This window comes from Lampetra planeri, chromosome 37 (assembly GCF_965212315.1).
Source record: "Lampetra planeri chromosome 37, kcLamPlan1.2.h2, whole genome shotgun sequence".
In the NCBI taxonomy this organism is placed as follows: Eukaryota; Metazoa; Chordata; class Hyperoartia; order Petromyzontiformes; family Petromyzontidae; genus Lampetra; species Lampetra planeri.
In genome coordinates, this window is record NC_136143.1 from 9513583 (window position 1) to 9537139 (window position 23557).

At 48.5% G+C, this 23557-nt stretch overlaps 3 protein-coding genes across 4 annotated transcripts in view; 1 reads left to right on the plus strand and 2 right to left on the minus strand.

Annotated features, from left to right (window-relative positions):
* Positions 1 to 9299, plus strand: part of LOC144730833 (uncharacterized) — a 77906-nt gene extending 68607 nt beyond the window's left edge. The window contains exons 9-10 of the mRNA XM_078611608.1: positions 1744 to 1852; positions 1883 to 9299. Coding sequence (XP_078467734.1) covers positions 1744 to 1852; positions 1883 to 3075 — 1302 coding nt within the window. The 3' untranslated portion in view covers positions 3076 to 9299. The remainder of the gene's footprint in view (positions 1 to 1743; positions 1853 to 1882) is intronic.
* Positions 9300 to 10164: 865 nt separating this feature from the next.
* Positions 10165 to 18731, minus strand: MRM3 (mitochondrial rRNA methyltransferase 3). Of its 2 annotated transcripts, none has more exons than XM_078612038.1 (6): positions 18586 to 18731; positions 17603 to 17846; positions 15192 to 15436; positions 14617 to 14790; positions 13799 to 13961; positions 10165 to 12132 (listed from the first exon to the last, which is right to left on the minus strand). In XM_078612038.1, exons 1-6 carry the CDS (start codon positions 18704 to 18706, stop codon positions 11724 to 11726), a joined length of 1356 nt encoding a protein of 451 aa, XP_078468164.1. In that variant the 5' UTR covers positions 18707 to 18731; the 3' UTR covers positions 10165 to 11723. The 2 variants fall into 2 exon arrangements, with proteins under 2 accessions (XP_078468164.1, XP_078468165.1); XM_078612039.1 differs by having other exon boundaries at positions 17603 to 18079; positions 18586 to 18686.
* A 1055-nt stretch (positions 18732 to 19786) lies between these two features.
* MRPL16 (mitochondrial ribosomal protein L16) lies at positions 19787 to 23417 on the minus strand. The gene is made up of 4 exons (XM_078612040.1): positions 23197 to 23417; positions 21822 to 21893; positions 21295 to 21443; positions 19787 to 20451 (listed from the first exon to the last, which is right to left on the minus strand). The coding sequence occupies exons 1-4, from the start codon at positions 23291 to 23293 to the stop codon at positions 19972 to 19974; spliced, it is 798 nt and encodes a 265-aa protein (XP_078468166.1). The 5' UTR covers positions 23294 to 23417; the 3' UTR covers positions 19787 to 19971.
* Between the last annotated feature and the right edge of the window lie 140 nt (positions 23418 to 23557).

Genomic DNA, 23557 nt, shown 5'->3' on the forward strand with positions numbered 1-23557 from the left:
AACATCAGAGAAATGAGTCCGTTAGGCCACATCCCAGACCCAGGTTCCAACTTCCCAACCGAGTCAGGAAAACTTCACAGGAGGGGCGGTGGTGGATTTCCAAAACAAAGTGAACACGAATTGATGACAACGGCATAGGGAGGGGCTCCTCTTCCAGCAGTGGATTGACAAAGGGTTGAAAAATAAAATGTCATTTTATTTAGCTTTCTCATATGTGTATGCCAACATTAGCAATCAGCAAACGTACAAGGCAAAGATCTCCCAGTATAGCATTATTATGAAAGCCATAACAGACTTTTGGGGCAAGTGCTCTTAGCAGGCATCTAGTCAATTATACACCGCACCAAGTATTCATTTGAGGCTGAGTCAACCTGGGGGAGGCCCATGTCCAGTGCAGATAATCATCACTCGTGTTGGCCGTGACCAGGAATCGAACTCGGGTTGACGGGTTCGTAGCGCAGCACGCTAACCATTACAATTCCACCCCCCACAATATATATCCACACACACGTGCAAGTTAGTACAATAAAAGAGCCAGACTAAGATGACTTATGAATGCTAAGTTGGCAGTCGTGCACAAGAAAAAATAACAAAACAACATTATCCTCGTTTGTCCTGTATTGTGAATAATGCATTTGTAAAGGCGAAAATTACGGTTTTCTGATTCACCAAATGGCAAAAAAAATTATTACAATGTTCGTTCTAAATCGAGAGACCTTCATCAAACCAGTGTCGGGATGGAGGTGCTCAGGAGCGGTTCAGATATCGCTCGCCACTGATGTCAGCCGTGGCCAGGAATTGAACTCTGTGCGCCAGGTCTACAACGCAGTGCGCTAACCCTCAAATTATTTTTTTGTCAAATTGACAAATTGATCCTCCAAATTAGTTACAAATTAGCAATGGTGATCGTGACGTAACTGTATTTTTATTGACTAAAAGATGATACAGTTATATTGGACCTCATGAAAGCTAACGGTAAAGGTGCCACCCTGCGATTACTTGCTCATGCGCCACTGCTCATGGAAGGGCCTCCACTAGAAGGGAGTGTTCTCACTTTACCCCACCAGACACGACCTGCCGATCGACCGTGGTGAAGCCATTTAATTCTGTTGATATGACAGAGGCGGGTGGCGGGGTGGGGGGAGATTTAAGATACTTGCACCATTGTTTCAATATACAGAGTGCCCCGAGCATAAAATACATGCATATACTTAATCCCATCTATAAAAGTGTTTTTTGGTACAGGATAGTACCTCTGTGAAAAAAGAAATTCTCTCCTGAAGCTCAGAAATGGAACAGCGTGCGATCATAGACCGTATAAATGTACAATGAATCGTAGTATCACCATATAATAAAATAAGAATTCACATTTGCAAGGCGCATTTTATCCACGACTCACATTCGTGGTTGTTAATCGAACCCTCTAAACCCTCCGTCATCTCCCAGACCAGGGGCCGGTGACCTGCAGCTCCAGGGCCACATGCAGCTCTTCAAGAACTGCTTCGTGATGTTATTTATTAAGGACCACCGTTTCGTATTCACCACTTGCATTGCGGCTCTTGCAATATTGAGTTGTTGTTTTTTCTACCGAATTCGAAATCATTGTCTCTTGTTATTTTGGGTTGCCGACCGCTGGGATAGTATGTTTAGTGGCTTTTCTCCGGGCATCAAGGCTTTCTTCGATGAACACGAATGTGATTACTATTGTACTATTGAGCTCTGCGCTGCTGCTCCAACCCGCAGGAGGACACGGGAGGAGCCGACGGAGAGAGAGACCGGGCCGTCCCACCTGGCGGCGGCGGCAGTGAAGACGATGGCGGTAATGGCCAAGGCGGCGGGGAGGGAGGAGGAGGTGGTGGTGGAGGAGGTGGAGGAGGTGGAGGGGACAGCGGCGGTGGGGGCAGCAACGACGGCAACGGCGGAGCGGGCGGCGGGGCCGGCGGAGGGACGCACGGGGACTCGGACGGCCGCAACGGCGAAGGGGACTGCGCCAGGGATCCGTGCGACGGCGGCGGCGGAGGAGGAGGAGGCGGGGAAGCGCGTCAGGGTAACGGCTCGGAGTTTGGGCCGGAGAACCGCGAGGACTCCTTGACGGAGCGCACGTGTCTGGCGCTGCGCTCCCCGTTGTGGGTCGGCGAGCCGCAGCGAGGGATGGAGTTCCCCGCGAGGATCGGCGATGATGCCAACGGCGCAGGTGCCTCGGGTCGCGACGTCCGCCCCCGTGTGCGTGGGTCCGGAGTGGCCGGCTGGAACAATGCCGGCGACGAAGCAGAGGGTCATTGTCCCTGCATCGTAGGTGTTTCCGACCGCTTTTTGTGCAGTGCTCGTGTCGTCGATTCCGACGGTGAGATGAGCAACCTCGGCGACGTCACTACGAGCGGTGAAATTAAACCCGAGATCGGTACCAATGGCCAGAACGATATGTACGCAAGTCCTGGCGGTGCAATCGCAAGCAGCAATACGGTCACAGCTGACGAATCGGGCATTGCGGTCGGCTGTTCAAACTGGTCCCTGGCTGATCCGGTTGGAGACACCGAGGCATCTATGTCGGCGGATGAGAGAGATGAGCCGAAGCCACTCAGCTTCAGCCTCGTCGCGCCCAGTGCCACGCAGGCTCATAATGCAGCGGCAGATCGTGGCGGCCTTTATCAAGTCCAGGCAGCTCCCGGGCAAGCTGAAGTCGACAACCGTGACACTGGCGGAAGCAGCACGGATATGAACTGTGAAGAAAAAGGGCGCAGCCTTCCCGATACGACAACGAAGACTCGACACAAATGCAGTCGCGCGGGTAACGGCGGCGACGTGTTAGCGCCGTACAAACCAGCCGGGGCCATCTCCAAAGTGAAAGCACGCGGTTGGGACAGCTCCATGTCAGAGGACTTCCGTTTCGAGAATGGCGGCGGAGGCGACCTACGCTCAGCTGGTCCTGCAACGCACCCTCCGTCTCGCGAAGGAGACGCCACGCAATCGTGGGGAAGACCGAAGCCTGTGAAGGAGTCCCTGCAGCTCTGCCGCAGACGCGGCGCTGGAGATAGGACAGGCGACCAAAGCACGTTCATGGCTGTGGCCTGTTAAGTGTGTTTGTCGACTAAGGGTAAATGACCTTGATTGTGACCGGTGTGGTTTGACGTTGATTATCTGCACTAATTGTTCAATGTGTGGCGTAGAGGAGACCAATTTTGCATGCTTGTCTGTGGTTGCACACACTGATCGTGTGCGGGACAAAAGGTCACATGCTGGCATCTATTTACGTGGATTTGTGATGAAATCCGTGCAGTGGATATCAGGTAAATGTCATCTTTCATGTTGGTTGAGTGGGGATAACTTCAGAACCACCAAGGTGCAAACCTGTAGCACTCCTATACTTCGTTTCCACTTCACAACCGATCTGCACCACGTTCGTGCCAAGCCAGTCTGGTGTGGGCATGAGTAAGTAAAAATGTGTTGTTAATCCCGCCACCACCCGACACAGCCAATTAGTAAGGTTTGTCACGTTTGCAAAGCGTGCCAATTCGTTACTGGTTCAGCACACCGGTGTGTTGGAGAGTGAGCCCAATACATTTACAATTCTTTACTCTCCAACACACCGGTGTGTTGGAGAGTGAACCCAATACATTTACAATTCTTTACTCTCCAACACACCGGTGTGCTGAACCAGTAACGAATTGGCACGTTTTGCAAACGTGACGAACCTTACTAATTGGCTGTGTCGGGTGGTGGAGGGTTTAATGACACATTTATATTTACATGATCTGACCCAAACAAAACAAAAACTATTACGGCTGCCACTGATATCACACGTTCCAGTGTACGGACTGATGCAACGTGCGAAGAAAATTATTGATCTGGCCCCGCTTGGCCCAGACTCACGATTCGGATGTCTTGTTGGACCAGCCAACAACAGTTTGGATCTGACTCAGCACCATGAACAACAATTGGAACACAAACCCACCTGTAACCACGAAAACCTCTACGCTGACCCGGCACGGCTGTGCCAGTGGAAAAGGGGAGTATACATGCCACATCAATGTGGGTAACAGCACAGCATAGATTATCTGTTTCATTCCGAGAGATAAATCACACACGCACCCACATAACTAGTAGAGATATAGGTTCTGTGTGTGCAATCCAATGTTTTTTTTTCCCCTGCCGTTCTTGGAAAATGAGAAAACAATTCTTAGATTTTTTTTAAGGATAGGTATTTCTTTTGGCACGTGGAGATGGTCCTGTATTTTGAGTCTAACATACTACCTAAGCTGCATTTGACTGTACAGTGTAATTTACCCTTCCTGCTTTTTGTAATAGAACTCTTAAGCCAGTCAACAGTTACGTATTCCCAAGTGGATCTTGCAGTGCCTGTAACGTCGACCTTTTTTTTGTTTGCTCTACTATTGTAAACGATGGTGTGACCGTAGCTGCCAAGACAACTTCCATCACCAGTCAAAGCACCTCCACGTTTTGGCTCGTAGAGAAATAGAAATGCGGGTTATCGTGTGTGCGTGCGCGTGTGTAGTGCTTAGGGAGGCTTCCTCCGCGTGAGATAGTGAAATTAAAAAAAATTTAGTTTTAGAATACTCTGCTGTTGACTTACAAACTTGAATAGTGGAAGCCGATCGTTTTCGTGACATTTGTACAGTATTGAATGTATCTTGACAGTTAATTTGATTTTAACGTTTTCGAACGGGGCATATACAATTCACGTGGGATATATTAACACTAAAATATCGCCAAGACAAATGCGGGGATCGTCAAGCGAGTGTTTTAAACGCAACCGACGCTCGGTCTTTGACTCGTCGCATGGAACGGCGAGCGCGTGTCATCGTGTAGGAAGAAAAAAAACCCCAAAAAAATCTCCCGACTGGGTAGTGCTCAAATTCAATAGCGGCGTGACGATGCATTAATCTGTATCGATTCGCGCGCGGTGTTGTACGTTTCGCCGCATTGGTACGGTAGCTTTTCGTTCAAGTTTAGCTCTCCAACAAAGTGCGCCAACCCATTCACGTTTTCCTCTCGTTCTCTCATTCATTTTTGATCCCCCGTGCACCTTTAATGATTGTTCTATGGGATATATTTTAAAGGTTTTGTTCCACTAACAGAACGAATATTTTAAATTCGAATATCTTCAATATTCGGTGTTAATGGAACAAACAAAAATTATGTTCACTATTTGTTCTCGGCTTTTTGTACTTGCTGTTTGTTTTACGCACCTTAATGTATGTTTACATACTTCAATCAGTACATGTTGTAATGGTTTAGATTACTGCATCAATTTCCACAGTCAAGTGTCTCTTCATATTCAACAAGGTTACGCATCATGGTATTTAATGAGTTGGTTGTTTTCCATAAACCGTTCGATATTGCAGTGACACATTTGGCAGCTGAAGGGAAAGCCTTTATTTGGTGAATTGGGAGTTTTTCGGTCCACTAAAATTTAAGTATATAACCAAATGTGCATGTAATTGCCACCTAATATTTTAATGTTATTAACACTTAATACCTGTTAACAAAATATTTACTAATTAATAACATGTCAATCATCCCCACAGAATCCATTTAATCACCAAAAATACTGAAATAAATGCGTTTGGATAATAAGTGAAATATATTTAACAGTGCATACAATATATATATTTTCTTTACTAACGAAGTTAATGTCCAGGCTATGTGGTAGACTGATAGATTCAGTGAACCCGTGCCATTTGACGTCACGTGGGATGATCACAGATCCCCGAATCCTTCCAGGCACAGCTTGATGAGCATGTGAGCAGTGTTGATTAATCCTTTATATTAAGTTCGCTTGCTTGCTTGCTTAGGACCGTGCAAATCTTTCGGTCGTTTTTTTAACCCACTTCCCGTGATCCAATCGAGCTGACATTTTGCACACAGACTCGTTGTGCGTGACAATGAATTTTCGTGAAAAAAATTCCAAAATTTCCTGCCACGACCGCAAATCTGGCTTCACCAAGTCCAAACTTAAAAATGTTTTACTGTGTGTATATATAAATAGTTGATGGTAGAGCCATCTGTACTGAACTGGCCTCAAACATCGGTCACCAATTTGTTCCCAATGATTGTCGTAAGCAATTTATTTCTACGCGATAATAGGGCACGTACACACAATTATTTAAATATATTCAACAGTGAAACATTGTTTTCTCGGATCCCAAAACAGTGATGCGCCCATGCTTTTGTCAATTAAATAACGGACTGAGTAACGAAGGCTAGTTGAATATGGATCGGCACTGCTAATTCCAAGCGCCTCACAAGCCCTACTTGATGTCACATTATGGAAAGCAATAAAAGGCACAGTCGGTCATTTAAGTGATATCCAACATGCTTCAACATGCATGAAAGATACCCCCAAAACAATGGCAATATTTAGCAATGAATGCTCACATTATAAACCCTTCAAATTACTGTCCATCTCACTGGTAAAGCATTCCATCATTTTTCATGAAAACAAATACCTTGGAAGTTCATATGCAACTATTCAACAATGCTTAAATACCGAGGCAGTGAAAGGTTAATTTTTTGACGAATGAGGGAAGGAAAAGGAATATTTTCTTACCTTAATATTTTACATTGGTCTAATTCGATGGTCATGTCCAAAACATGAATATGTACAGAATTAAGAGGAGAGGCAAGTGCATTTTGTTTCGTTTAAACTTTTGTTATTTTGTTATGGCTGATAGTCATTTTAAATCCCAACCAGTGCATGATCGTAGAATGTGTCTACATTCATTTTATGCTGCCAGTCGCATTGCCAGGCTGATAAAAGAGTTGATTGTTTTTCTTCAAACATTTTGCGGGCTGATTCATAACCATAACGGATTCCGGTTGTGGAGAAAATTCTGTCAACGGAAAACTATTTTCGGACGCCAGTGTGCTCTGTGAAATAGGCGGAGTACAAATCCACTCCACCAACACCGACCAACACCGCGTTCGTGGCGGGGGTGAGGTGAATTTGCCAAGGGTGTCCACGATACCATGGCACAAGCCACGTCCATGCACAGAGCCAACCCATAAGAAGTTTTTTTGGGGGGGTTAGATCGCATAAATATAAATGTGTCGTTAAACCCGCCACCACCCGACACAGCCAATTTGGTAAGGTTCGTCACGTTAACAAAACGTGCCAATTCGTTACTAGTTCAGCACACCGGTGTGTTGGAGAGTAAACTCACACCGTGTCATGTGGTGGTGGGGTCTAACGACACATTTATATCTACCCTATCTAACCCAGAAAACCTCTACCTTGGATAATATTGGTCGTGAAAGCCACCGACTCTGTGTGTAAAACAGAGCTAAACCCAATCAGGCTCTCTGCCTTTCTGTGTTCGTGGAGTGGCTTTTGGAAAGTGTGCAAAGTGGTCGTATTCAACAAGTGTCGAATGCCTCCACACGGCTCCTCCCTGTGATCATTGATCTCGCTAAAATTCGTTCGTGTATATACGCGGTAGAATCTCTTCGTCTGGTCCCAGAGAGGTCGAATGCTGAAGGATGGCAGCTTGCCTGACACGCTTCGTGAATTGGCTCAACTCAAATGCTGTACCAGTAGTTTATAGCACGTAGTGGTTTTCAGTCGACCCAATTATGTTTTCCTTTTGGTACTTTGGCAAAATGTGTCGATACAATTTAACATTTTGTGATACCTAATTGTAATCTACAATTGAGAAGACTGGTAGTGAATGGGCTTAACATCATGGCTGGCGGAAAGGCCCTTTCATGGCCGTGACCATGACCACGAATATATAAAAAATAAGAAAAACGCTGTTATGATAACACTTGAAATGTATGTAAACAAAAAATGGCGAGTACTGTCACCAACCAGAAAGAATAGCACGCGTGGAACAGCTGTGCTGTGGACAATATGAACGCTGGGTCTGTCCTTTCATGAAGGACAGACCCGCTTAAGTTTGTGACAATTTTTTCTGCTGTTACGCCGTCGGCCGAGACCGCTCAAGCAGGCGGCGGACAGTGGCTTGGAGGATGGATGGGTATCAGTGTGGTAGGTTTGTTGGATGGGTATCACTATGGTAGGTATCGCTATGGTAGGTTGCAGGATGGGTGGGTATCAGTATGGTATGTTGGAGAATGGGTAGATATCGCTTTGGGAGGTTGGATGATGGATGGGTATCAGTATGGTAGGTTGGATGGGTAGGTATCGCTATGGTAGGTATCGCTATGGTAGGTACAGCTATGCTCAACAGTGGAGCTGGACTGTGCGAACGATGACTACCGCCGATAAATCAGTTCCATTGCTCGACGAATTGGACACAGCGAACATAGTTCACGAAAGAAAGGGATCCGGTTCCGTTCCCGCTGGACGGAGGGCGATGGACCTCAGGCTAAAGGGGACCTCGTCATTGACCTCGTCAATGACCTCGTCATTGACCTCGTCGTGCTGGGGGCTTGCAATTTTGAAAGGTGCGGAGTAAATTTTCGGACGCAAAAAAAATTGTCGATCCTAACTTTTCCAACGGCTAAATACATAATCTTGATTTTTTTAAATTGTATTTTATACCTACGTAACTTTACCGAAAGAACCAAAAAGTGTTGATTTGAAGCTTTCGTGACTGCAGGAATCCACACTCTTTTGATTCTTTCGGTAAAGTCACGCCGTTTTATTTTATTTCGAACTCCCGTGATTTTACCGACTAAAATACATCTCAGCCGTAATTCGCGGGATGAAAAGGTACCGATTTCACACGCGTGCAAGAGACCTGCGCGCGTGCGAAACCAAGAGCGCAAGCCGTGATCATCACTCCACACGTCCCATTTTGTGCGGCTGCCACTTTCGAAAAGTCTGTGACGCGCGTGGACGTGAAGTTGTTTTTTTTTCTTTCTACTTACAGCAACAACAATAACAAAAAACAAACTCAGAAGCAACTGCATCCAGTCTGCAGGTCCCGGGCCCGCCATAGCATCGTCCGAGCATCGTGACACCCCAACACGATCGACCCCCCCCCCACCCCCTGGTAGCAATGAAGCGACTGCGATAGGACAGCCAATTATTCGCCCTCACCTTTATAGTGTTACCGATTACAGGTCATTTTGATGTATTATTGTACACGCTTGATGTGGCTTATTCCAGACTACACCTGATCGTTGAGCGGGTGATAAGATTTTATTCCTTTATTATTATAATGCTTATGTTGTCATGAAGTCGCTTATTGCTGGCGTGAACGTGTGAAATTGTGTGCGTGTGTGTGCATATAGCTTGAACAGCCACCTATTGTATGCAAGCTGTGGGCAATCTTGTATTCTGCAAAAACAACTAATAAAACTATTCACAAACCTAACGTGTTTGGACATTGTATTTATCAACATCGGAAAAGAGTCCCCAGGTAAACTGATTTGACAATTTAAATTAGGATCACTGTCACGTGCCCTCCCTAAAATAATTTATTTCAAAATGTTTATCCTGCTCATTCTAATTGCTCTCGTGCCATCAAACGAAGTATCCATTTGAATATCTCACCAGTCACCATCATGCTGGTCAGTGCAGGCGAAGGAACATCATGGATTCACACCATTGGAACCTCATTTGCCAGTAAAAATATGATTTGTTTTTTACCCTTCTATCTGGCAACAAAACTGACACCTTTTTACAAGGAGTCATGTTTGCATAGACCGCAATACCTGCAGTCATAATGCAAACAAAAAACATAACTCTGATAATGTGCACTGTCCTTGAAGTTGATTGGTCCACACCCGAGACAGCTTTCCTTAGAGCCTAGTCTCACAGTGTTGGACCAGATGACGCCAAAAGGCGCAGACTAGGCTCTAAGGAAAGCTGTCTCGGGTGTGGACCAATCAACTTCAAGGACAGTGCACATTATCAGAGTTATGTTTTTTGTTTGCATTATGACTGCAGGTATTGTGGTCTATGCAAACATGACTCCTTGTAAAAAGGTGTCAGTTTTGTTGCCAGATAGAAGGGTAAAAAAACAATTATCAACATCACTGATGTTCAGTTAAACTCGGGTTCGTTATTTAGTGCACAAGCCAGAGCACCACCACTCCACCCGTCTTACTTAAATAACCATAACAAAAATCACAATTCAACAGAAACCTTGCACCACCCGACAGCCAAATAAACCAAGTTGTCACACGGGTGAAGGTGCTACACCCTGTATCGTCACGCGACGGAAAGAGAAAACAGAATATTCTTAATTATACTTTATTCAGGTACATTGTGTTGACATCGACTTGAGGATGCAGACCGGTCAGTGCATTCAACTCGAGATCGGAGGTCGCGTGATGATACCGGGTGTATTCTCCCAACATTCCAGTTTGCCGAATAACAGAATCGCTTGGAAAATTTGCCCACGTGGCAACTTCATTTGTTTTTCTTTGTCGGGTGTGGTGGAGGGGTCACAGCTCTTCGTTGGCATTATTGTACCTGCACGGTCAAAGGGAAACCAATAATACCGGTCGTAAAAGCATACACATGAAATGAATCAAACATAACTGGGCAATATTTTCGATACGGAGGTAAATGAAAGACATTTTTATTCATCTCTATGCTGACAAGTGTGTACTGGTAACTGGCATTTCTCTGTGTAAAATACAAGGCACAAACATGTTATACAAGCAGTGAATATGCAAACTTTGTATTTCTATATACTGCAATGCGGTATATATATGCATCCAGCAGAACCAATGATATTTCCGTTGGCAACCCACACAGTGCAAACGCGTTCCAAGGTCCCCGAAAGAGAACTTCACCAGAAAAACATCCCGGCAACCCTGCAAATAAAAATCCGTTTTGAACCACGTGACAAACCGCACATCAGATGCGCCCATCTCCTCACGAATGGAGAATTCAAAATAGCCTCCAATGCAACTGTGGTCATCAATCTCAAACAGTGTACAGGTTTCCCTCGCTCTTACGCGGCCGCAGTCGATGCGTTCCAAGAAAAGGGCGCAAAAAAGCAAAAGCGCGCGGGGGAGACGGCCGCCTGCCAAGTAGCGCACACGGTACACACGGTACACGCACACGGTACACACACACGGTACACGCACACACACGGTACACACGGTACACACACACGGTACACGCACACGGTACACGCACACACACGGTACACACGGTACACGCACACGGTACACGCACACGGTACACGCACACACACGGTACACGGTACACGCACACGGTACACGCACACGGTACACGCACACGGTACACGCACACGGTACACGCACACGGTACACACACACACACACGGGACTTACACGGTACACACACAATGTCGTCCCACGTCGAGGTAGCGTACGAGTGAATTCAAATCGCACATATCTAATTTTCTGCTGGAGAACAGAACTTGAACGCCCGCTGGAAAGCAGACGGTGCGCGTTTAACGGTTAATATACACCCACGGCATCGACCACGGCGGCCACTGCATTAGAACGGCGAATCTCTGCAACAAGCGGAGAACGCGCTACCGCTAGGCCAGGGGTCACCAACCTGCGGCTCCGGTGCTGCACACGGCTCTTTAAGGAGCTGCTTCGTGACGTTCTTTATTGAGGGCCACGGTCTCGTATTCACCACATGCAAGAAGAGACATCTATTTCGATAAAAAAAATGGTTGCCGACCTGTGCACAAGGCCATGTCACCTCCTCAAGCCATTTTATCCACTGCTGACTAAAGGCATATCTAAGCCGTTGACATCTGCAAGGGCACCGTGTTGCCGTGACTGCCATCGTCGGCGTCAGCGGCGCGTCAGCGGCGCGTCCTCCTCGCCTGTGACCCCGCGCCGCCCTGAGCCGCGGCTTCGCGGCGCCGCATCGTCAGCTGCCGCCGCGCCTCGAATAGCAGCACGCTGGCCGCCACGCCCACATTGAGGCTCTCCACGCCGGCGGCCATCCCCACGTGCAGGCGGCGGCCGCCCGTGCCCTCGGCCAGGCGCAGGGCCTCGAGGCCCAGCCCCTGCGCTTCCCCGCTCACGACCAGCGCCGTCTCGCGTGCGCCGTCTTCACCGCCGGGGCCGGAGCCAGCCCACGGCTGCGTGTAGGCGTGGGCTGGCATGGACGATAGTTTGCGCAACATTTCTTTTTCTCTCTCGTCGTCTTCGTCGTCTTCGTAACCTTCATCGCCAGACATGTCGTGTACGTCTTCGTCGTCGAGTGCACTACGCATAGGGCATCAGAAGAGAGGGCAACGCATTACGGGTATTCGTCGGCACAAAGCATTATCAGAAGTGCCAAGCAATTGGACGTGTAGTTATGCAGACTCATCTATATCGAATCTTAAAAACGTAAGATGCATGCCTCGAATTGTGCATGCGAGAACAGACGTGCTTCAGTTGGAATTGTGTGCAAATCGGTTCACGTCGTCCCAGGTGCCACGAGAGGCCGCTATGCTCACCCCAACGTTAAACGGCATCGATTATATCGTTGAACCTAAATGTGGCCACGGTTTGTCAGCTAGATGACCTGTTAAACCGATAAAGCCCACTTCTTACTGTTAGAAGGAGACTGTCTAAATTATGGTGGTGGAGCTAAGTGAAGCTCTCTCAATGAAAGCAACTACTGCTACAAATATTGCTTTTATCGCCTGTTAAATAACGGCAAATATGACTCGTATTAAATTGCTTCCAAGTGAATTTATAGCCATTTTTTTTGTAAGATCTCCAGATGGTACCAATTTCCATGGTTCATACTTTGTATCTCTTGAGGCAGAAGCCACAACCGTGAGGTGAACCCAGTGGGGATAATTTACCAATTTCATTAACATGACTTCGTTAACATCATTAAATTCAATAGTACAACTTTTATTGAGATGCAAGCAAGAGCCAGATTAAAAGTTCTTATTGCAAGGGAAACATGGGTGCATTACAAATGTAAGTTGTTACAAATCACTAGCTTTTTTGCCCATCCAAGGATGGGTGCGTATTTCAGTATAGAAAAATTGTTCAGCTCATGATTATTAATGAGGGGGGGGGGTTGCCTCGTGTGGAGTGACGTCACCCCCTCGTGGTTATTGGGGAGGGGTGCGGCATGTGGAGTGACGTCACCCGCTCATGATTATTAATGAGGGGAGGGGTGCGGCATGTGGAGTAGGCGACCTTCTTGTGCGTTCCTGTAAATTTCCACGCGGGCATGAATATTAATGAAGGGGGGGGGGGGCTCTTTTGCAGTGACGTCACGCACGGATGCAGCACTGTGCTTCGTAGATTTATTTTTTACCGTCACTTTCTGTAAAGAAACGTCGTATTTGAAGTGACTTGCGTAATAAATTATTTAATTTAGCTCGACCTTCCTCTGCGTTAGTGTAAAACTTAACCAACTCATGAATATTAATGAGGGGGGATGGGCCTCATGTGGAGTGACGTCAGGCACGTGATGGACAGACATTTCTGGTTGATTATAGTAGGTAATAAGGCTATCATGCCAAATATTAAGCATGTTGAAATAAAAATTTTAAGTGAACGAAACAAGGAAGAAAAATCACGAGTACGCATGGATTACGAAACACTTTTGAACGTTCAATTTTCTCCAGAAGTATTTTGCTGACCCAACCATACTGGACATCTGTGGAAAAAAAGAGGTTCATAGCTTATCGAATTCCTCTTGCAGTCCAAATAAAAATTCTGATTCTGTATTTATTAGTCACGGAAGCCAATGGGCAGCTTTCAGGCCAAATTGCATTTTAAATGCTAAAATTAACAGCAGGGCTAGTATTTACCCCTCTCTGTTGTCTACTCGACATGTATTTTGTTAGAAGCGGCAGTGTAAATGAAGACGTGGTGAGGGTTCTTATCCGCTCCTTGCTAGCTGGGAACCAGCCCCGCTCACCTTAACGTGTGCCCGGTCGGCCGGTTGTCAGCGACGTGCACCACGGCGTGCACTCCGAGGACCTCCGGCACGTCCTTCCAGCGCAGGCCGGGCAGCAGCGGCACGCGGAAGTGAGCACCGGCCCCGGCTCGCAGCACCTTCGGCTCCCACACGTCGACGCAGCCTGGACGGGTCGCAGTGAGGGTGCACGAGTGAGAAGGCTCGTCGCCTGGCGTGCAGGAGGTCGTGGGTTCGAACCCGACCCTGCAAATTTGGAGTTTGCATGTTCTCCCTGTGGTCGCGTGGATTTTTCTCCGGGATCCTCCGGTTTAGAATATTTGGCCGCAATAAATTTGCCCATTATCAGCCATTTCGTTGAGCTATTATTTGTGGCCAGATCGCTTCTGAAAATGAGAGAAAAGCTCATTGGGCCTTACCTCGTAAAGTAAAAAGTTGGTAGTTTACTAAAAACGATAAACTTTTTAGGGAGATCTAAAATTCTATGAGAGAACACAACACATTCGTCAACAACACAAATATATGTAATAGGCGGTCTCGGGCAATGGCTCAGATCAGTGTTCTTCACTAATTTTCAGAGGAGGCGGGGGGCACTTTCACAGATAAGACATAATCAGTGCGAGGGCCGCCACACCATTTGAAACCATTGGGGTTTGACAACGTGATAATGGGGGTGTTGTCACATTTGTGCATTGTTGGGGGTTGCGCGTCAGGGGCCACGCATCAGGGGCCGCACTAAAGGCCACCAGGGCCGCCAGTGGCCCGCAGGCCTTGCAATGAAGAACACTGGCCCGTATGAGGTCACCAAGGTCATAACCTACCCTTGATAAGAAGCACCTTGGAGCAGCCAACAGCAGCGGCCGAGCGGATAATGGTCCCCATGTTTCCAGGGTCACGGACGTTGTCACACACGAGCGAGATGGGAAGACACTCACTGCCTTCTGCTCTACTCCTCAGCTCCTTGTCAGATACATAGTCAGGTCTCCTAAAGATGGCTGTAATGATGCATGCACACATACACAAAATATTAACGTATAACCAGACGAGAGACAGCTTTACTTATATCAGCCAGGTGGCTCAGCGGTAGAGTGAGCGGACGGCAATCAGAAGGTTGCGAGTTAAATTTCCGGTTCGGGGTTGACTCAACCCATCATCCCTCCAAGGTGCATAAAATAGGTATTACTCTGTGGGAGAGTCAACAGTGGTTGTAAGTTATATAATTAAACATAGTAAGGTTGATTGATGATGCACCGTTGGTGAGGAGCCTCCTTATCACTCTGGTATAGCTACCACCATGGTTACAATTCCCCTGTACTTCACGCACCGATTAATCCACTCATGTTGAGGACTCTGCCGTACTGTGTAGCTCCCAATCCCCTGGAGTTCCTCCACTTACCCAGGATGCCCTGCGGGGTGACAAGGTCCGACCACAGCCTGATGTCCCTCATGCGCACGCGGATGAGGGCAGCTCTGGCGATGAGCTCGAGGGGCAGCTCCTGCAGCTGGGTCGTGCTGTCGAAGAATATCGTCTGCAGAACTGCACCGGCTTCCAATGCGTCCCGAATGAGTCGCGTGCCCTCCAGCAAGATCTTGCCGTGCTTCTCCCGGTACTGGCGCGACTTGGCAATCGTCACCACCGTCCTGAATGGTAAAGGGGGCACACCGACGGGCCGTGCACATGTGTACAGGCACGTTCGTTGATCCATCGCTGGATGCGGGTTTCCCGGCACTGTGAAGATCGTGGGAGGTTGTTTGACCATGCTTCGCCATGCTGGTCAGTGCGGGTTGGTGAAGGCGGGGAGCACGGACGTGAGAGCAGAATTCCAGCTGTGGATTTTTTCCCCCTGTCCTCTCCTGCCCATAAAAGAGCCCCACAGCCTCACGGAGACTAGTTTGTGCACGGAGTTCACCAATCCAAGCACTGTCCAGGCTCAACCCTGGTTAGCTTCCGAGATCTGTCAAATTCAGGTGCATTCTGGGTTGTTTTGTTGAGGCAATGATGGGTTATAACTGCTGTTATTGCATGTATACATGAGGTGCATCAAAGGTCTGTGTGCTCTGACAACCGTATTACTTCTCTGTATGGTTTTCCTTTATCCATCAATGACCCTGAGACTTTAATCCCCAAACATAAGTACTCTGCTTTGCTCCTTCGATGACTCACAGCACGTGTTACTTGTCACTAGAAAATCAGCAATCGATTGTTGATCTGTGGAAATTAGTGAGAGGCATTCGTGGCTAGGTCAGGAACTCTTTATTTTCTCTGCATTCCATAACTTTTCTCCAGATTCTTTTACGTATGCATTCAAATGTAATCTCATGATTAATCTGTGTTACTCTGATTTCTCATTATTTTCAATGAATACACGAACAATTTGATTTGAAAAGCATGTAAACAAGACTGTTAAACGATCGCTGCTTCAGCCCACGCACCGTTTAAGGATCGAGATAATTTCTTTAACCCCCCACTACGTTCTCTAAAATTACACGGATGAGCGAACAAGGTGGAACACATTGTTGCTCTTTCAATATTTCAAGCGTGGATCATCTCCTCTCCATGGCTGCATCTTGCCGTTTTCACTTTTATGTTTTGTCGTCGTCGTCGCTTAACGATCACGCTTCTTGCGCTGTGCGTCGTGAGCATGATTTTTGTTGATTTGTTATAAGGGATGAGCCCGGGTTTTGTCAGTTTCCCCGGCTATTTTGTTACCAGGGAGATGCGTGGTGCGTGAGCATAGGGCATTGCAGGGGAACGAGTGCGGGGTCCTTAAAGAGTATTGTACAACAAACGAGGTATTAAACGGTCGTAAATAAAACGCACACAAAATAGAAAAAAACTAAACTGTGCACAGAGAATGAAGGCAAGCAGCGCCAAAAAAAAGTTAGATGCACGTGCAAATATGCGCTCGGATAGTATACACCGATTTAAAACTTTCTTCTTCAAAGGCCTTGGTGTGACGATAGTCTGTTACTTTTCATCGTTTGGCAAGATGAGATTCTGCAATAAAGTGGCTCACGAGAGAGTAGGTTGGGATTGCTTTTGACAATCGCGACAACTCAAAGCAGGAGAAACACATGCGAATTTGAAAACCTTACAAACAGCATACGTTTAACACACGCACTCTTAAAACATGACACATTTAGGGAAATCACCGTGAAAATTAATTGCGGGTAAAACAATTTGCACATCATTAACCCATGAGACAGTCACCAGATCTTGAACCCAGCATCTCAATACGTAACTTGGACACGACCATAATGAACCTGGCAGTGACCCAGCCCCATGTAATTCAAGTTCAAGTTAATTTATTAGGTATAGCCCTGTGAGCCATTCGGCTCTTGAATCGGGTGCAACCGCAACAAACAAAAAACAAAAACATGAACAAGAAAACATCTCAAAGTGAATATGTGACTAAGCGCAAACAGAAAATCCAAGAAATGAAAGCAAAATATTGCAGAAAAAACACCGTACACCAACGCTGTGCAAAAATCCCAGTGGGATGCAAGTCAAACAACAACAACCACAAGACAACTTAGATTAAGGCCATCAGTCTTACTCCGTACTACAACAAACATGGCCAAACCAATATACTTTTCGAAATCACCAAAATAAAGCAATGAAACAGTGATCATAGAAACTGTGACGGAATTTTCACAATAAACGACAAACAACATGTACTACCAAAAAACCCTGCAGCCACAGCTGTAATTGACCCCAGAGAACCTCAATGACCCCGAGACGAGTGTCATTACGGACATCACCCTCTGTCCCAAGAAAACGTCTCTCTCCTACCTCCCATTGCTCACCTGAGCCTCTTGTCGTCAGGACCCGCTCTCTCGAACCGCAGATCTTCCAAGCCCAACACCGCACCGCGCTTATCCCTCCTCCACGTGTCCCGAGCACGCGCGGCTCCACGTGGCCCCAGCTGTTCGGGCCGAGTCGCGACCTGCGGCCTCCCGAGGGGGGAGTCCGAGGCCGTTGCTGTGGCCGACTCCCTCGGCCTCCTCCAGCCCCTCGCCGTCCTCACCGACAGCCACCGCCAGTACGCGGCTAGAGCGGGCGTCGTCACCGCCGTCATCATCACCATCACCACCACCAAAGATTTCCCACGTTATAGCCTCAATAGACTGTTGGGGCAAATGCTGTTTGCGAGGAGCACCTATGAAGGCCGTGGCACGGCACACGAGGGGGGCAAGTGGGTGGTCAACACTACGCCCGGCCGCCTTTGTCTCCCCCAGTGGCGGTGCTGTTTTGCACTGGTACTCAATTGAGACTGAGTCGACCTAGGGGAGGGAAGGAGGGGGGGGGGATAATCGTCAGTGGTGTTCGCCGTGGGCGGGAATCGAACCTGGGTGGTCCGGTTCGTAGCGCAGCGTGCTAACCGCTACACCAGGGGTCGGCAACCTACGGCTCCGGAGCCGCATGCGGCTCTTTACGGGCTGCTTCTTGACGATATGTACGTATGTACAGTATGTACTCAGATGCATTGCGGCTCTTGAAATACTGAATTTTGTACCGAATTGGAAAGAAATGGCTCTTCTTGTTATTTTGGTTTCCGACCCCTGCGCTACACCAATCAAACTTAATTTGGAGCTTTCGTGACTGCAGGAATTATTCTTTGGTTCTTTCGGTAAAGTCACCAATCACCACCGCGCGACCACAACTACGACCACCACCACAACCACCAACCTCGTCCCTCTCCGCCACCACCACGACCACCACCACGACCACCACCACAACCACCACCACAACCACGACTACCACCACAACCACCACCATAACCACCAACCTTGTCCCTCTCCACGACGACCACCACCAACCTCGTCACCGTGAACTAACCCCGAGTTCGGGTGCTCACACGTGCTTCCGGTCACGTGGGGGCCTGCCAAGTCACGTGGGGGGGGGGGCATTACCACGGTAACCGCGCTGCAACGGCTGTCGTGTAACGGGGATTACAATTGAGGGCCCTACAGTCCATAAATGACGTCACGCACCTAGGGGGGGGGGGGTCACACATTTGTGACGATGTGTGACGAGGGGGGGGGGGTGAGAAATGTGACGTCACATCAAAATGCGCAACTTTAAATAAATATAGACAACACGTTTTATTTAATTAAATAGACTTTTTAATAAATGTTTTCTCCTACAACATCAAAGTGCAGCGCCACATTAAATACGCACTACAATGACAATAGTTGAAAGCGATGTGAAGCATGTTATAATTTGGGGGGGGGGGGCAGAGCTTTGTGACGTCATATTTGAGGGTGGGGTCTGACTTCTTGTGACGTCATGTGACGAAGGGGGGGGTCAAAATCGTCCAAAATCGCGTGACGTCATTTATGGACGGCCCCTTACTACAAACCAATTCAGACCTTATTGGTCACCCCGTGCCCTTATACATCTTAACGTTAATCCTACAAAGTCCCATCACTGCAGGGATTCATCTTCTTGGTTCTTTCGGTAAAGTCACGTAGAAGGGAAATAATAAAACAAATAAAAGAAAACATAATAAAAGAAAAACATTTATTTTGTTTCTAAAACAATATTTAATTGTATTGTTTTATTTTTATTATTTCCCTTCTACGTGACTTTACCGAAAGAACCAAGAAGAACAATACTTAAGATTAAATAAACCAATTTAGGATGTGCCATTATTATAGCAATAATTCTATCACAGTTATAAGAATAGGTTTTACAATTTATGGCAATAAAACAGGTGTTAAGATGTTAAAAAACCAAACTTAAACCTTTTTGCCAGGAATACTGCAGACATAATTCCTTGCAAAAGGTTCCAGTTTTTGCAAGGACGAAAGGGTAAAACCTATTCTTATTTTGATACTGGCGAGGGAGGTCCCATAATCTATCACAGGTGTTATGTGGCTACGTTTTAAAATCCTCACTGAACATTTGCAACTTGTGAGTTGATGCGAGCACGGTTTACGGGGGTTATGAGGGGGGCCACCACACCAAAAAGGTTGAGAACCACCAGGTGAAGGCGATAACGTCTTTTATTGAAGAGTGCTCATTTTGTCATGAAAACTGCATTACAATACAGCGACACTTTAAAGACAACGAACACAGGCCAGATTTAATTCAGCAACCGTACACCGCGCGCGCTCAAACAAATGTGATGCCGTTCGCCGATTATAAACGCAACAGCGGCAATCGCACGCGATCAGGAGGGCAGCTTGAACTTGCCCCAGAATCTACCGAAGTAGCGAATGTCATAGGGGCTCAACGTGAAGCGCAGGCCCAGCATGTTGTTGTCCACGATGCGTTTGAACGTCCACGGGTTCTCGTTGTTTTCCATGCGCCACTCCTCCGTCTTCTGCATCTCCTCCAGCTGCTCGCTGCTCACCGCCTTGGCGGGGAAGGGGAGCTTGTTGGCCACCTCGACGAGCCAGCCCTCCGCCTCCGTGAACTCGGCACGGCCGCCCACCTCCACCACCAGCTGCCCATACTTGACGGGCGTAACGTAGTGATCGATGGCGCCCTTGCCACCGCCCATGCGCTGGCCCAGGCCCTTGCGCGTGAGCGGCTTGTACGGAGCTCGAACACGCCAGCGCGCGAACATGTTCTTGCTGTCCATCTTACGGTTGATGGCGAGCCTCATCATCTCCATGTGGCCCCAGTGGAGGTACCCGCCTCCCAGAGCCTTAAAGTGCAAGAAAAAGAACGATGTCAGAAATGGCTAAAAGTCAAAAGTTATGCATTGCTCAAATGTGCATTGATAGCGGTGCTAATCTCCTGCTTTAAGCCTTGAGGCTTAAAGCAGGAGATTAGTGGGGAGGGGCTGGGTGGTTGGGTGGGGCTGGGTGGGGAGGGGCTGGGTGGGGAGGGGCTGGGTGGGGAGGGTGGGGCTGGGTGGGGAGGGTGGGGCTGGGTGGGGAGGGGCTGGTCACCCCGTGGTGCCCTTATAAAACATCAATCCACTGCTAGATGCTGTCAGTGAGAAGGGGCTGTTTGATAATACTTCACCACGTTGGTCAATGGCTTTAGTACTGGTTCAGACATCACAGCACCACTGAAGTTATTCGTGGCCAGGAATTGAACTCAGGTCGCTACAACACATTCCTTCGGAGTGGGCAGGTAGGAACTTGGTTGGACAGCGCATTCGTGCGATCCGTGTCACGCGGCACAAGCTGCGTGGGGCGGCGCGTCACGTGGTGCTGAGCCCGCCCGAAGCGCTCTATGAAATACAAATCGAGGGCGTGGCTATGCACGACAGACAAATAATCCCTGGTGGGCAGTGTGGAACTGTTGTTCCTACCTGTATTAATTAATATCGTGAGTGCACTGCACTAACCACTTGCGCCACCCCGGCAGTGGCGTAGCTATCCGGTGTACAGGCGGTGCAACTGCACCAGGGGCCACGGGTCGGAGTGGCTCAGGCACCGGGCTACAAAGCGGGAAGGGAATAATTGGGGACAGGGGGCCTCCCCTCCGTTTAATTTCTTGCACCAGAGGTTGTGTGAAAGCCACCGACGCTAAAACTTACCACGATTCCAAATTTGCCGTTGGTGAACGTGGTGTTTCCTCTGGCGGGACCCCGAATATCCGACAACTGTTTGGTCCATTTTCGTGCTTTCTTGTAGTTGGGAACTTTGCTGACAAATTTAAGCTTGTTTTTCGTAGGAATGATCACATCTGGGAGAGAAAAAGAAAACAAGAAGTAGACTTTACAATCGTGTACTAACTGCATCGAATTTAACGGTTGTGCTGTATAGGCTCTCTGATGTATGATGTTCAGTTTCTAAAGAGCCTTCTGGAATGTGGAGTAAAACGATGGCCATCATGCCAAACAACACGTGGTTCTACCCGGAAACACACCAAGAGAGTTTTGTAATCCCATATTTACAAACCAGCAACATCACAACCCTTCTGGCGCCATTCTCGTTAAAAGCCATTGATCATGTAAAGAGGTGCAAGAGGCTGAGCGAATGGATGGTGTTTGCTGCAGGTTTGCCACTACTTATAACCTACAATCAGTTTAAATAAATGGCGACTGAAATCACACTTTTTTACCATCAAATTTCTCAGGTTGCGGGAAGATTCTGAGTCCCGCTGTGAACACCGCAGGCACGCGGAAGGGTACACCTGCAGGAAAAACGAGCAATGTGGTGTTAAGCACAAGGGTATTAACTCATTAACGAATCACTGAAGTGATTGCCTAATGCAGCAGTCAACGGTCCAGTGTTGACCCAGGGCTTAACTTTCAGCTGGGTATGTGATGCGAAAAAAGTATTCCTAACACCCAGTACACCACATCCAGTATACGACCTCTCGCTACGGCGACTAATTGCGTGCCAACTCTGTCAGTCTGTGCTGAGCCATCTGGGTCAATTCCACATTACCATGCCGGGGCAAGCACCCACACACACGTTATAATTTATGCTTGTTTTACCCAGGACAGTACTGTAAAATTGCAAAAGGGCAATTCACGGATAATTTTCCAAATTTGGTGATATTGGCACACCACGACGGCAGGCACACTCGGGAAATCGCCATCAATCCACCGAGGTTGTCAAAGCGCGATTGTCACGTTTGTGATCGTCTTGTGGATGTTACTCGCTCTGACCACGGCAATGTGGAAATGTCCACCGCCACCCGTCCACTCACCCAACCACTCGCCCACCAACTCGCTCACCCAATCACCCACCCACCTACCCACTCACCTACCCACTCATCCACCTACCCGCTCACTCACCCACCCGCCACACTCACCCACCTACCCACTCATCCACCCACCCACTCACTCACCTATCCACTCACTCACCCACCTGAACACCCACCTGCTCACTCACCCACCGACCCACTTACTCACCCACCCACCCACCTACCCACTCACTCACCCACTCACTCACTCGCCCACCTGCCCACTCACTCACCCACCCACCTGCCCACTCACCCACCCACTCACTCACCTACCCACTCACTCACCCACCTACCCACTCACTCACTCACGCATCCACCTACCCAGCCACCTGCTCACTCACCCGCCACACTCACCCACCTACCCCACTTACCCACCCACCTACCCACTCACCAACCTACCCACTCACTCACACACCTACCCACCCACTCACTCACCTACCCACTCACTCATCCACCTACCCACCCACTCACCCATCTACCCACTCACCAGCCTGTCCGCCTTCAGAGGTCGGTGGGTCCCATTCAAATGACCCCCAACGCGCGTGCGGCCACTACTTCACATTTCCCAGCACTAACGCGCGGCGCCGCATCGCGCTCGAGCAAGCGCGCCAATCACGTCGGAGCTCTCCAAACCACGCCCTCGACGACGGCCAATCGGCGGCCGCAGATCCCCGGCTGTCGCCCAACAGCAGTGGAAGATGCAATGCGAGGCCTAAAGAGAGCCTAGGGCCTTGGGCCGGGTTACCTGCAGCACGCAGCGCGGAGCAGAAGCAGCCGCCTCCTCCTCCTCCTCTTCCTCCCGCGGTGAGGACGCCCAGGGCTCGGCCCAGCAACGCGGCCATACCCACCCGCTCGACCCCGACAGCGGACTCGGACGGGACACGCGCGGGTCAACACCGCGGCCCCTGCTGGTGCCACCGAAGAGCGGTCGCAAGGTACCGCGGGCCACTGCGGCGCCCCCTGGTGGCCTTCAGTTGCGGGCCCCCTTGACATTAGGGGCCGTACATGAATGACGTCATGCCTGGGGGGGGGTCACACATTTGTGACGCGTGACGAGGGGTTTGAGAAATGTGAAAGGGTAAAAACCTACTACTGTACTATATTTT